Source organism: Fimicolochytrium jonesii (assembly GCF_025526975.1).
Source record: "Fimicolochytrium jonesii strain JEL569 chromosome Unknown EV422scaffold_2, whole genome shotgun sequence".
Taxonomy (NCBI): Eukaryota; Fungi; Chytridiomycota; class Chytridiomycetes; order Spizellomycetales; family Powellomycetaceae; genus Fimicolochytrium; species Fimicolochytrium jonesii.
This window is the reverse complement of record NW_026515669.1, coordinates 1484071-1497543: the sequence shown is the minus strand read 5'-3', so window position 1 is coordinate 1497543 and position 13473 is coordinate 1484071. Positions and strand designations below refer to the sequence as shown.

Here is a 13473-nt window from a genome sequence, read left to right as displayed (position 1 = left end):
TATATAAGCACCGGTCACCAGCATATCATTGTACTGCCTGTCTGCTCTTTGCTCCTTTAAAACTCCTTTTTACTTGCGCAATGCTGGCTCTAGACTATGATCATATTCGCAACGGTCTGCTGTTAGAGGGCCATGGCGGACCCAACTTGACATACTGTAGTTTGCTGCCATAGCCGTCACTCGCCGTCACTCGCCCAGGTAGCTGCTGCCATAGCCGTCACTCGCCGTCACTCGCCCAGGTAGCTGCTGCCATAGCCGTCACTCGCCGTCACTCGCCCAGGTAGCTGCTGCCATAGCCGTCACTCGCCGTCACTCGCCCAGGTAGCTGCCCAGCTAGCTGCCCTGGAAGCTACCCCACGTCCTTTACACGCGTGTAAAGAACAATCCTCACTCTACTCTTCCTCACTCTACTCTTCCTCACTCTTCGCACACCTCACGCTCTTGATTGCACCTCATCATGGCCCCCAATTACATACCAAACCTCCTTCCCAACCCCCGTCCTTCCCAACGCAATTGTGAGCAGTAAGCAACCCCGGTTTCACCTTCAACCGCCACCAGGTAACAACCGCAATTCCTCACCGTTCTCAGCCTCATTACCACAGCACTGACGTGAGTTCCTTGACACACAGCTATCACGGCAATCACCTGCAACACCTCATCTCTAGCAGGCACGCAAAAGGCACAGCACAGCCATCATGTCATCACACCAGGTGCTCCAGGGGCACCTGTGGGGTGGCTTCTTTACGGGAGCAACCACACCACGGCGGAAGAGGAGGAAGGTTACTCCGGTTACCCCGCGGCTGCCCATAAATCCGCCAACCGCTGTGCAGACACCACTGCAGCCCCCGCGATTCGAGCTCCCACCTTCTGTCCGTCGCCACTTGCCCCAAGCAATTGCAGACATGGTTGGCGAGAGTTCCGGCGATGAAGACGGGCAGCAGCGCCAGGAGCGAGGGCTTTCGCCCGTGGACAGGGGTCTGCAGCGTCCGTTGAACCTCCCCGCCCCCATCCCTTTCCTTTTTCCCAGCACACCGGGATCCCTGGTGTATGAGCCCCCGCCACCACCACCACCACCGCCACCACCACCAGCTCAACGACCCCGCCCGCAGACGCATGCCAGCACGAAGGTTTCCCTTCACAGAATCCATAATCACAATCAAGTGCAAAGGGAGCGCCTAACAACGTTCATCGCTGATGTTCACGTCCTTGCGCGCCACACCACCTTCTTTATCAAGTACTACCTTGGTCAGTTTTTGAGGTACACTATACTGTATATTTCCCATAAAACAATGTCCTGACTGCTACATCTGCCCACCCCACCACAGCTGATCATCCTCTACACGATTTCCCGGACATCACCGACAAGCACATCAGTGTGATGTTTGAGCTGCTCAACAATCCAGGCTACAACGGCAATCCAGTCATCGCGCAAGAGTTGCGTCCACGGGTTCAAAAGTACTGTGATGTTCACGGATTCGCCCCCATCCGCATGCGATATTGCCAACAGACCGCAGCGTACACGGCTATGAGCATCTTCACAAACCTCAAAGTTAACGTACAAGAGCATTTCATGCAAATGTTTCTGCGCTACGTCAATGAAAGGCTTGGTTTGAAGCAAGTGGAACGGCATCTCCGGAGAGCGCAGCGGTGACGCTATTATCAGCGTGTCCGTCAGTTTACAAAGTATGCGACATTTGAAGAGTTTCCAACCGAAGAGGAGCTTGCACGCCTCACACGACTTGAGCGGACCATCCTCGACGAGTTATGGGCTCTGTTTCCTCCCCAGGATGAACCGCTTGCATACAGCCTTGCGGTGGACGCAATGCCATATTTAGGTGAGTTAGTATATTTCCGCCCCCCCCCCCCCCCCCCGCATGGCTTCCTCTTTGTCTAATCATGGTCCGCACCTGCCTCATCACAGGTGCCTATTGTGAGCTCTCGCGCCTCTTTGAGCGCCGTAGAATGCGGCTGTTTTCAGCTATCCCGCTGCGCAAATCTCGAATCCAGTCATCTGTTCGGATCGACACGATGATCCTAGCCACTCATATCCTGGCCTTGAGCCGCCATCGCGTGGGGAAACTCACCGATCAACGCAAGCAGGAGCTGTGGGGGCAGTTTCTCAATGTGAATGTAAGTCTCTATCCCTCTGCGCTTATTTCAATCACCTCACCTCGCTGAATGACGGATTGCAGGACAAGGTCTTCAAGGATCGAAAGAAGCTTGGTCTCAAATTTGATGGGTCAATCAGCACAAACGGGTATTCCGCTACCATCCACTTCAAGAAGCCAGGGCTCAAGTACGGCCATCGCGCCCGGAAGCGCAGCAAAGCCCAAATGCAGGAAGAAGTCAAGCAGCTGTATTTTGAGCACCACATCGCCGAACTACGGGAGGCTCCAAACATCGTCAGCATTGATCCGGGCAAGCGTGACCTCTTGTTCTGTCGAGACATCAACAAGGAGCGGCCATTTCGGTAAGTTTCAGCTGATTACTACTGCCCTGCTGTCCCCGCTATCCCGCCGTCCCCGCTATCCCGCCGTCCCCGCTATCCCGCCGTCCCCGCTATCCCACCGTCCCCGCTATCCCGCCGTCCCCGCTATCCCGTCGTCCCCACTATCCCGCCGTCCCCGCTATCCCGCCGTCCCCGCTGTCGCCGCTGTCGCCGCTGTCCCCACCTCCGTCCCCACCATCCCCTTCGTTCGACATTCCGCTGCGGCGTCCTCACAATGCATTTATCAGATACACATCCAATCAACGGGCGGTCGAGACAAAGTCTCGGTACTTTCAAAGAGACATGACAGAGCGAAAGATCAATGCCGGCATCGCTGAGATGGAATCACATATTCCATCGCACAAGAGCATGAACATCGAGGCAGTCTCAGCGTTCATCGTGGATTACGAATATGCGGGTATGATGTTCCACTTCAACTTTGATTTTCAACTTTGGTAACACATGGGCTGACATCCATCCATATCCCAGATCCCGCCCTGGATGAGTTTTACCAGGATGAGATTCACGTGGCTCGCAGATTCAAGGCGTTCTCACTGCGGCAAAAGTCTGAGAGCAAGCTCATCAAGAACATGCGACGCCTGTATGGAAAGCATTTTGCGGTCATCTTGGGTGATTGGAGCGACGCTGGAAAAACCATGCGCTTTCAGGAGTAATCAAAGACCAAGGGGTGAGTGACCATCATTGTTTTTTATGTATTTTAATATGCTAACTCATCTTCATGGAAATCAGATTCCGCACACTCTTTGCAAGAAACAGCATCCCATGCTACTTGCTAGATGAGTATCGAACGTCTTCCGTGTGCCCAGACTGCCACGGGCGTGTGAAGAAAAACATCCGACGCCGGCTGTCATCTCGGCTGTGGCAAGCTAGAAAGGGAAGAATGGAATACGTCCATGGATTGGTGGGTTGCCCCAACCCCGAATATATCACCAAGACTGGACGCCATTTGAGATTCCTGGAAGAAGACAACCACTACGACTACGGATGAGAGTGCACAATCGGGACGTCCTGAGCACCAAGAATTTCCTCTCGATTGTGCGCTCGGTGGTGTTTGGCATTGATGGCCGCAGACCAGACGCATTCTCCCGTAACCGGTAGTCTAGATTTCACCCCATCCCATTTTCCGTGGTGGTTATCTGCCATCCACATCATTGTACCTCTGCCTGAGGCGTCGCCGATGATGGCAACTTGTATTAAGGAAGAATCATGGAGAAGTAGTCCTCACAGGCACAATCAGAGCAGTTTCCATTTAAATATCATCATCGGAAAACGAGACATACCAAAAGAATAAGTAGTCGAACTATATACTCTCTAAGCCTTCCTGACATCACCGTCTAGCTAAACCATATCTCATTGCACATTAAAGGACAGACTCTAACCAAGTGGTTTGTATCCTGCCGTCAACCCTCCTATCCTCCAAAATTCTTCAGGAACAAGCATTCTCCTTCCCCACGCCCTTCCTCTCTTCCTTTGCATCCCATTTCCATAGATTTGCCCGAAAAATGCCTACAAGCTCGATAAAAAGTCCGTCAAGCTCAAAGCCCCACTTCCACTTCCAGAATCTCTTGTCGGAGTTCGCGCTGTCGAATTCACCGGCCTGGCTTACATGTACAGTCTGTTGCCATAAAGCAGGTCGCGCCTGGCCGTGCACAGTCGGCCCGTAGCCGGGTGCTTCGGACACACTGGACAGCCCTTCACAGTGCCGCAATTGCGAGATCATCTTCCCCATTCCCACACCGACAATGCCAAAACCCCTCACCCCCCAAAAGAGGGCAGCCATTGTTGCGTTGAGCAACGCTGGCAAGACACCCAGAGAGATTGCAGAGCAAGAGTCCGTGCCTGCAGAACCGTTCAGAGAACCCTGAGGAGGTTCCAGAATGCAAATTGCGACGACCCCAACGCATTCAAGTCAACAAAACCCAGGAGCAGACCAGTTAAGTATCAACCCTTAGCAGACGAGCTTGCTGAACTTTGCAACGCTGAACGGGATTGTGCAGAATGTCTGGCAGACAATGGATGTTCATTTAGAGAGACTTATTGGTTCAATGCCTGGACGCATGGCCGCTGTCATTGCCGCAAACGGGGGACTTACAAAATATTAGGAACCCAGATCTAGTTTAGATTAGAGGTCCCAATACCGTGATTAGGAACCCAGATCGAAATTTAGATTAGGGGTCCTAATACCGTGATTAGGGAGTCGGGACCATGATCAGCCGCGAGGACAGTGACTCAATTTCAGGCGCGACCTGCTTTATGGCAACAGACTGTACATGTCTACGTACCAGCCACAAGCACACACCACAAGCCACACAGAGCGGAGTTCGCCTGGACCTCCCTGTCATTGGAAAAGCGTTCGGAATCTGGACCTCGTTACAAAAAAGCGACTCCAAACGGAAGATAGGGCATCGCATTGGAAACGCTCACCAATTATATCCTCAGTTGGGACGTTGAACCTAGATATCAAAAAGCGACCCCAAAACGGAAGATACGGTATCACATTTAGAAGCACTCAAGAATCACATTCTCGGCAAGTCAATCGAATGCATCGTATCGTCGTCGGGCACCCGATCTTCAAGCCCTTCATGACCGAATACAAGGAGAGCTACAAGGATCCATTATCGGGCAAGTTGCAGTCCCGGGGGAAACCAGGGGCATCGTCACTTTTGGAGAAGAAGGCGGGCACCCACCTCATGCACGATAAGGCCTGCAAAGCTGGAGCCGCCGCAGTGTTGTCGTCTCGGGCGCAGAAGGATCGAAAGTTGGGCGTCATTGTAAAGGGCATGAGTAACTACCATAACGGAAAGCAGGTTCAGCTGCCCAAATTGCCTAGTAGGCACCTCAAAAACGTGAGCTTGCTGCGAATTCTTTGTTCACGTGTATCACTGCTGGGACTGAAGCTTACGGAGATGTTCCTGGTGCCTTTCCTTGGACCCCACTCAGAATTTGACCGTGACAAATGGCGACTTGTCGGGAAAGCCTACTGTTGCGACTGAGAAGACTGAAGTTCAGAAGGGACCGGCACAGCCACAGAAGGTTGAGGGAGGTAACGCTGGTCGCAGTACAAACGCTGAAGCTGCTGGGATTAGAGCAGCTCCGGAAGGAACCTTCCGTCCAGGATCACCTGCAGCGGTTGGTTACGGAGAGAACAAGGCCAGATATGATATCATTACAGGTGGAGAGGCCAGCGTGCAATTCATTCAGAGAGTTCCGCGAAACTAAGAATGCCGATTCTCAGGAGTACAACTCTACGGAGACCAATACGGTGGATACAGAGCCGGTCACCGCGCTGTGATTGAGACGTTCCAGCATCAAGATGATGTCGCAAATGTACGGACTTGATGATTCGCTCACATTGCAATCTTCCGTTGACTGAAAACATATGTGTTTGCATTTTTAGGCTCGATCTCCATACTACAACATCATAACAGGCCAGGACCCGTTGGCCGCGCAACGCTCCCCATGGTCCCAGCAAAGAGATGTGATACAAGTTCGTCATTCTTGAAATCGAAGGCCCGTAAATAAATAGATGGAAAGCGATGTCATTGGGAAGCGCGCAAAGCGTTCAGATGCGCATGATGGGTCTGATGAACGACAATAACGGTGCTGCACAAATATTCACACAATTCTTTGCAGAGTAGAGTTTTGGCTCTGCTTCGTTTGACGGCTGTATACACAAATTGCAAGGTTCATAGCGAGCGTCTGCCTCAGGGTTTCAAACACTAATGTGTTTTGATGGCAGAAGCCTCCGCTGGTTGGGAAATGGACGCCATCATAGGGCTAGGTGTGCCCGCAGGTTGCTTCTTTCCCTTCACCGCATGGTCTTGCCCGAGGATAGCCTGTTCCGTTCGCTGGGCGATATCTGCGGACAGGTTAACCGGGGAATCTTAGTCAGTAAGCAGACGATAACACTTACGGCCCAAATCTAGCACCCTATCTTGTATTGCGTGAAGCCTTTCGCCCAGTGCTTTCGCTGAGTTATCAACGTAGTCTTTCGAAAGAAAGGCTGGCGGTGGTGGAGGAACTAGCGCTGCTCCAAATCCTCCATGTTGCTGTTGTTGCTGTTGAACCAGTGTATCTGGGCCGCGAGCAGCACCAGGTGGGGTAATGACCACCTGCGCCGGTGGCGTTTCCAGCGCAGCATGTGGCCGAAGTCCGATGCGGTCGTAAATGTTATTGATAGCAAGTTTTGTTTCGCTAAGCATACGCATCTGGAGTAATAGGATGTAAGTGTTTCTGTGCCAACGTACAACAAATTTAACCGGAGATGCGGCGTACCCTCTCCTTGCCGGTGTTATCTCGTTCTTCAAGCCTTTGCTCAAGGTATGCACATTCCTGTTTCAGCTGATCTAGCCGTTTCTGCTGCGTGCCCAGGGTGGAGTTCTGCACCAATATTAGATCGTTCTTCTCCTGAGAGTGTCGTGGGCAAACAAGCGCTTGTATTAGATCACAGATTTGGTGCAAAAGGACGATGCGATCCGTCGCATACATACCTTTACCAGCTCGCCCAACCTCGTTTGCTCCGATTCGATCTCGTCCTGCGATTTTTGAACGGCCTGCCGTAAATCATCATTTGTTTCGACTAGCGTTTTGTGGCGCATAAGGATGTCGTTGATATGTGGTTCATTGACGTCCAGGTACTCTGGGGGAAGGACGTCCACAACTGACTGCAGATACGCCTCATAGATCTCGTACTTCTCTGTGAATTGCAGTAGCCGGATCAGCCTTCTTCCATCATTAGATCGACATAAAGCTAGGAGTGCTCTACTGATGAGGTGCAAAACGCTTCCATGCTTGATCTGCTCCAAATTTAACTGTTTGAGGAGTCCAAGTAGTTCGTGCTCCTAAGAACGCAGGGTTCGTTTGTCATATGATGTGAGTTTGCTATGTCATAGGCTCCTTGCAAATTATGTATAAAATGCTTACCTTTTGCTCCCGAGATTTCTTCTCTGTCTGGGCTTTGAGATTGGCACGTTGCCGTTTTGCGTCGTTTTCTTTTAGGAACCTCTCGAACTTGTTCACCCGGTCTCGTATTTGCTTTTGCTACAGATGAGAACGGTAAAGTCAATACGATGCTACGCTAGTATAGTGCCAATGTCCGGGATAGTACCTTGGAACGAAGTTCTTCCTGTCGGTCTTTGCATCCACTCATTCTTTTGGCGAACTCTAGCCTTCTTTTCTCCAGCTCCAGCTGTACGGCCTGCATTTCCTTCTTCTTTTGCAGTAACAGAGTTGATTGAAGCGTGCGACGAGACTCGAACATGGACGGCATCCGCTGAATTGAGATGGATACGCTCAGCAACTTGAGGACGAATTATTTAGATCATTTCTATGGCCACTCACCTCATTTTGTAAAGTGACCTGCGGATTTTGGACGCTATATCAGACCAGATCCCCCGCAGCATATAGGAATGAGGTCTCTGTCAGCGACATGTGCTGTGAGCAGAGTATTCTTTCAACACCTGTCTTGTGGAACTGTCAAAACTCACATCTTTCCTCCTTTTTGCGTGACGAAAGTTTCGTCGTTGTCTGCCACCTCAGTTGACGGTTCCACCACAACTGTTACGCCGTGCGCATTTGACGCACTTCTTTTGACTGGGGGTGGTGCGGCTCCCGTCGTAGATAATGGTATATGCTCTGGCACAGGCGTTCCCTTCTTAACTCCTGGCGGAAGGCTCGCTGCGAATGTGATCCCGCCCAAGACCGCTTGGGTCGGACGACTGCTGGCTTCCGCCGGGCCTTGGTGAGAGCCTGGCGGCATAGCTTTTTTGCGTATAGGTGCCATCATTGCACAGAGTATCCTGAAGAAGGGTAGTCTTCTCTTCGAAAGCTGATTGCACCAAGCGACTGATGATGCGGAGAGCGGCGTAGGTAGTTCACAGAGCAATTCGTGCAAGTGTTGAACTCTTGTGAGAATCGATTTGCCCGGTGTCGAAATGTGTATGGGGCTTACGAGAAACTAAATATACATATGGGGTATGCCTTAATTACAGTATTAAGTCCCTCGACTGCTCACTTTGCCCTTCTGCTCCTTTCGACTCTGGCCTCAATTTTCAACTTGAGCGCGCATTGTTGCCTTCGAAATACTGCTTCCGTCAGGGCTTCTCGGATACTGGTTTAGTTCGACTTCGGTTTCTAGGCAGCTTGTAGAATGCCGTACGGGAACCTGGACGATCTTGCGCGTCCGTGGGGTGGGATGGTGGGCCAACCACCACAAGCTGCTGGCTATGGTCTCCCCGCTCGAGACTTCGAAATCACTCAACCACAACAGCATCGCCAACAACAGCAATCCACTCTGCTTCAACGGCATGATCGTCTACGAAACGCCGCGGCGGTGCTTGATGAGAATTTACAGCGCGACCGTTACCCTGATCTCTGGGAGCTTCTCGTCAGACTTTCCGATGAACAGCTGAGAGAAGCCTCAACAACGCTTGCGGGAGTCCAGAACTACTTGAGAGCCGACGGTTTCGTGTCTCTGCCCAACTATGTCTACGAGCAGTACGATTCCGTTCAGTGTAAAACCTTTATGGGCCTGTTCCCAGAAATCGAACGAGTGTGGATAACGATGGATTCGAAACTGTATCTGTGGAACTTCAACGATAACAGCCCGAACGCCACCTCTTGCTACGATGATCAGGAGCAGCTGATCTGTAGTGTAGGCCTTGTGCGGCCCACCCCAGGAGTTTTTCTTGAACAGATCGATTACCTGCTTGTTGTTGCTACTCGACTGGAGATTATTATTCTTGGCGTGGCTTTCGCCGTAAAGGGTAATCCGTCGACAGAATTGACAATTTTCAGGACTGATCTGTCGATTCCTACCGATAGCGAGCATATTCTGCAGATCGAGGGGTCGAAAGAGGGGAGAATCTTTCTGCGCACGCTGAGCGGAAAGCTATTGGAGTTGCAGTATCAGGCGACGGAAGGATGGTTTACAAGGAGGATCCGGCTAATCAATCATTCTGCGTCAGCCTTGTCAATGGTTGCTCCGACTTTCCTGAGAGACATCGGTCTCCAAAACCAAGTCTACTTGATGACTCTCGATCTCGAGCGCAAAATCCTTTACACCGTCACATCTCGAAATACCGTTCAGCTTATTTATCTGGGCCGGGATGGCAAATCATTCCACCGCGTAAAATCTGTGTCTGATGCTTTGAGCCGCCTGTCGTCAGGGTCTCGCACCGATGAGGGAATTGCCATTCAAGCTCTTTACCCCGTCTCCAACGCGGAGTCGCAGAAGATTCAGATGGTGGCTATTACCACCAGTGGCGACAGGCTTTTCTTTACCGTATACTCGAGCAACGATCGCAGCGGCTGGGATGGACAACCTCCCTCGTCTGAACCAAATACCCTGGAGCTGGTGTATATTTTGCCATTGGTGCAAAGGATCGTGGGCCCGGGTCTCTCGTTGCACGAATCGTACTACGCCAGCGGACTTCTTCTGGCCACTTCTGCGATGAGCCAAGATGTTGATAGGTTGTACGGCGTCGCAGTACATACTGGTGCCATAGCTCAGCAAGCTTCGAAATTTTGGATAGATAATTATGGATATCATGATCAAGAAGGGAAGATCTGGCAGATATCAGAGATGGCCACCCGGTCGACTGTGCCGACTGCAAAGATTAGCAAGAGACCGGAAGCTGGAAACGTACTCAACGAACTCGCTACGCAGTTGGAAGGCCCCGCTCGATCCTTTCGCGTCCTTACAAATCAGGGGATTTGGCGACTGAAGAAACTCCGGCCGCTGGATATCTTGTGTGAGAACATCATCACACCGGAGGAGCAGAGATCCGGCGGAGGATTCGAAGAGTTCTTGCATGTCTACGGGAGTGCGGAAGCTTGTGCTATGTGCTTAGCCGTCGCATGTCAGCATCCTGCATCTGAGACCTTGTTTCAAGAACATGTGGGCAGTAAAGGCTTACTCATATCAACAGCGAGTCGCCTGTTTGATGACTTTGGTGGCCAACCCTCCATGGCTCAGCTCAACAGCGGTTTCGATGGTAGCGGACCTTTGGGATATGCCATGTATTCCCCGGAAATCAGACACAGCGGGAGGCATGACGGCTTGGCACTCTATCTGACACGGGTACTGAAGCCGGTCTGGAAGAACAAAGTGGTGGTCAAAGAGAAGGGCTACGCTTCCAACTTTTCACCACAGACGCTAAGTGACATCTTGAGCGCTCTGGACAGCCTTGGCGCCTTCCTCAAGGAACGGCAGAACTTCACCGCCCTGCCTACGCCCGAAAGTAGACCTCAGTCCGTGGAAGGCGAAGCATGGAGAGCTGAACAGGAGTCGTTGCATAATCTCGATGAGCTGCTCCGCATTAGCACAGAGACGGTTTCTCTTGTACTCATGCTCGCGGAGAACAAATTGGACGCTCTCATCAAGCCGTTGCCGAAAGCACAACAGGAAGATGTGGATGGTCTGACTTACGAAGCAGCAATCACAACGCAAAAGGGTCTCGAGACTATCAGAGCTTTGATGGCCGCTTACATCGACCGCGAGATCGCCGAAGAGAGGAATATGGAGATCATCGGAGAACAGTTACAGACCATATGTCCGTCCATCTGCCGACAAAACGATGTCATTCTATACAAAGGGATTGAAAGCATTCAATCGGCACGCAATCAACCTAGTGCCGATATTCAGGCTATGAAGCTCAGCGAAGCATTAAGGTGTGATTTTGCCAGTGCTCATTTGCGTAAAGCTGATGCCGCGTGCTTATGTTTCTCATTTTAGCCTGTTTACCCGCGTCATTCTTGACATTCCTTTCAACAAACTCCAAGAGATCAACGAGAATTTACGTGATATGGAGTGCTTTGAAGGGATCATCGACTTGACTCTGAACTGGGCAAGGGCGCAAGATGTCAACGAAGGTGCGGAGGCACGCAATTCGCGGTATAACGCCGGGTACGGGGAAGCCTTACCGCAGACGGTAAGTCTGTAACTGGCCTGCTGAAATCGGAAAGGGCCAATCTGATGTTCATGGGTACACAGGAATATCAAGAAAGTGGTTTGGTTCGAAGAGGACGCGCCTATGATATCATATTCCAGACGATCGGCTCGTTGGATGTATCTGGAATCCAAAACGGCGGCATATATGGGCAGAGACATAGTAGAGACCACTTGGCGAGGACGCGGTTTCACCTCATCAAGAGAGCTCTTGATTCAGATGATGTTTCCTTCCATGAGGCATTTTACAAGTGGCTCATCGAGCAAGATAAGACCGACGAGCTGCTTAAGGTGAGCTGTGGATTTGGAGTTGTTCCCTCCATCAGCCGAGTTCCTCCCACAAATCCATGATCCATCTTAGCTGCATACCCCATACCTCGAAAAGTTCTTGACCCAAGCCTCCGCGGACCCTGGGATGATGGAATTGCTCGCACGGTATTATGTCCAGAACGAACGCTTTTATGATGCGGCGCGCGTGTACCGCATGCTGGCCGACGCCGCTGGGTACGTTCTTCATACATTTAGGATATACGAAAATGCGGAAATGTACCTAAGTATACCGTTCTACGCAGGCTTACATTCCATGACCGCTTGACCTTCTTGAACTTCGCGGTTGTGCAAGCGCGTACGGCTCTCAATACCGAGCGGAACATCAATCGACAGGAGATGGAAGACATCCTGGAGGAAGCTGCAGTGGCTGAAGTGCAGGCGGAGCTCCTGGCAGTTGTGACACGGACAGAAGTCGGATTGACAGATGAAGCGCTTCACAGACTATCTGAATGCTTTTTGCCAATGAACGACGTAAGTTCGCAAGCATTGAGTGTCGACGTCAATTGCAAGGCTTGGGTGCTGATATTTGCAATCAGCTCTTCAACCACTACGCAAAGCCTTGCAAGTTGTACGAGATCCAACTGCACATGATCCATGTCTCCGAAACGAACAATCCCCGATTCCACGCCGAGCAGATATGGAGCGAATTGCTACGTAAAAGTGAGTTTATATCATGTCATGACCATGGTCGTTCTGAAGCCCTAAACCTATTTCCCAGCGAAAGAGAGCGCGATAGAAGCCAACAGGGATGTTTTCACCGTATTGCAAGACAAAGTCCGTGAGATTGGACGGCGCTTCATTTCCGATGAAAACATCTTCCCCATACGTAAGTCTGCCCATCCCTCCGTCCATGCCGGCAACTCCGATGTGTCTGAGTGTCTTCCTTCCAATAGCCTTCTTGGTCAACCAGCTTGAGCAGGAGTGCTACCAGGCGGTCCAACAGAATCGACCGGCCCCCGAGCACGGCTGGGCTGTCAAAGTATTCCGTCAGGTCAAAGTCCCTTTCCCGCTCTTGTTCCGCGCTTACAACGAAATCTTCGATGCAAAGGTATGCAAAGGCGCTTTCGGTGCCCCAACTCCTAAGATTTCTCAGAACGGATGGAACATGAAGCTTACTCGTTCACGTTCGTTTTCTCAGCTGCCGCCATGGTCATCGCCTCGCGCGCTGACCTTCCTCCTCGAAGACATTGCTGTGCTTATCAGCGATTGGTTGCGGGAGCGAAAATCGGGGGCCGGAGATCCATCAACACATATCCCGGTGCAGATCATCGACGATGCCATCCAGAAGTACCTCGTGACTGTGCACGATGGAGAAGCACGGGAGCTGGTCGCACGTTTACAGACTCTCGCTCACAGGATAAGAGAATCATAACGACGCTTGGAGCGCGGGGAGATACCCCGTGAACTTGGCTGCGACTAGAACGAGATCCGAGGTTCGCAAGGTGGATTGGCACTTAGAACCTGATGGAAGGCTTTTATGATTATCATGTTGATATGTATATTTTACATTCGAAAGGCCGCTATCATATTATAATGCTTTCTTGATTTCGAAATTGAGCATCAAAATCTTGTGCTGGCCCTGTTGCTTCTAGATCCACCTCGCAGGATATGAGGAGCCTCCGAGGGCCTAGCTTGTTCCATCCCCATCGCTTCTCGCAGAGTGTGAGAGTCTCCTATTCTCCTTTAC

The 13473-nt window shown here is 51.3% G+C and overlaps 4 protein-coding genes across 4 annotated transcripts; 3 read left to right on the top strand and 1 right to left on the bottom strand.

Annotated features, from left to right (window-relative positions):
• The first annotated feature begins 539 nt into the window (after positions 1–539).
• On the top strand, positions 540–3476 carry EV422DRAFT_617088 (uncharacterized protein). The gene is made up of 8 exons (XM_053073992.1): positions 540–1245; positions 1326–1618; positions 1685–1835; positions 1922–2130; positions 2193–2470; positions 2737–2906; positions 2978–3176; positions 3239–3476. The coding sequence occupies exons 1-7, from the start codon at positions 696–698 to the stop codon at positions 3160–3162; spliced, it is 1836 nt and encodes a 611-aa protein (XP_052929554.1). The 5' UTR covers positions 540–695; the 3' UTR covers positions 3163–3176; positions 3239–3476.
• Positions 3477–4807: 1331 nt separating this feature from the next.
• Positions 4808–6445, top strand: EV422DRAFT_515209 (uncharacterized protein). Its single transcript, XM_053069313.1, has 4 exons — positions 4808–5355; positions 5450–5681; positions 5745–5836; positions 5907–6445. The coding sequence occupies exons 1-4, from the start codon at positions 5050–5052 to the stop codon at positions 6009–6011; spliced, it is 735 nt and encodes a 244-aa protein (XP_052929553.1). The 5' UTR covers positions 4808–5049; the 3' UTR covers positions 6012–6445.
• EV422DRAFT_563890 (uncharacterized protein) lies at positions 6229–8267 on the bottom strand (the record flags this gene model as incomplete). The annotated part of the gene is made up of 9 exons (XM_053072130.1): positions 6229–6368; positions 6423–6717; positions 6785–6916; positions 7000–7205; positions 7275–7350; positions 7433–7549; positions 7617–7781; positions 7850–7883; positions 7996–8267. The coding sequence occupies 9 exons, from the start codon at positions 8265–8267 to the stop codon at positions 6229–6231; spliced, it is 1437 nt and encodes a 478-aa protein (XP_052929552.1).
• A 145-nt stretch (positions 8268–8412) lies between these two features.
• On the top strand, positions 8413–13347 carry EV422DRAFT_515203 (Non-repetitive/WGA-negative nucleoporin C-terminal-domain-containing protein). Its single transcript, XM_053069312.1, has 9 exons — positions 8413–11179; positions 11244–11439; positions 11502–11747; positions 11818–11960; positions 12029–12257; positions 12323–12446; positions 12505–12612; positions 12680–12834; positions 12925–13347. Exons 1-9 carry the CDS (start codon positions 8658–8660, stop codon positions 13156–13158), a joined length of 3957 nt encoding a protein of 1318 aa, XP_052929551.1. The 5' UTR covers positions 8413–8657; the 3' UTR covers positions 13159–13347.
• The last annotated feature ends 126 nt before the right edge of the window (positions 13348–13473 follow it).

Bases quoted from the DNA above. Each gene is read 5' to 3' on its own strand.
- EV422DRAFT_617088 (XM_053073992.1), top strand. From the start codon at position 696: ATGTCATCACACCAGGTGCTCCAGGGGCACCTGTGGGGTGGCTTCTTT. The intron at 1,619-1,684 runs GTGGAACGGCAT...CAGTTTACAAAG, and splicing joins AAAGGCTTGGTTTGAAGCAA to TATGCGACATTTGAAGAGTT. The intron at 2,471-2,736 runs GTAAGTTTCAGC...TGCATTTATCAG, and splicing joins AACAAGGAGCGGCCATTTCG to ATACACATCCAATCAACGGG.
- EV422DRAFT_515209 (XM_053069313.1), top strand. From the start codon at position 5,050: ATGCATCGTATCGTCGTCGGGCACCCGATCTTCAAGCCCTTCATGACC. The intron at 5,356-5,449 runs GTGAGCTTGCTG...GACCCCACTCAG, and splicing joins CTAGTAGGCACCTCAAAAAC to AATTTGACCGTGACAAATGG. The intron at 5,837-5,906 runs GTACGGACTTGA...TTGCATTTTTAG, and splicing joins ATCAAGATGATGTCGCAAAT to GCTCGATCTCCATACTACAA.
- EV422DRAFT_515203 (XM_053069312.1), top strand. From the start codon at position 8,658: ATGCCGTACGGGAACCTGGACGATCTTGCGCGTCCGTGGGGTGGGATG. The intron at 11,748-11,817 runs GTGAGCTGTGGA...GATCCATCTTAG, and splicing joins AGACCGACGAGCTGCTTAAG to CTGCATACCCCATACCTCGA. The intron at 12,835-12,924 runs GTATGCAAAGGC...TCGTTTTCTCAG, and splicing joins ACGAAATCTTCGATGCAAAG to CTGCCGCCATGGTCATCGCC.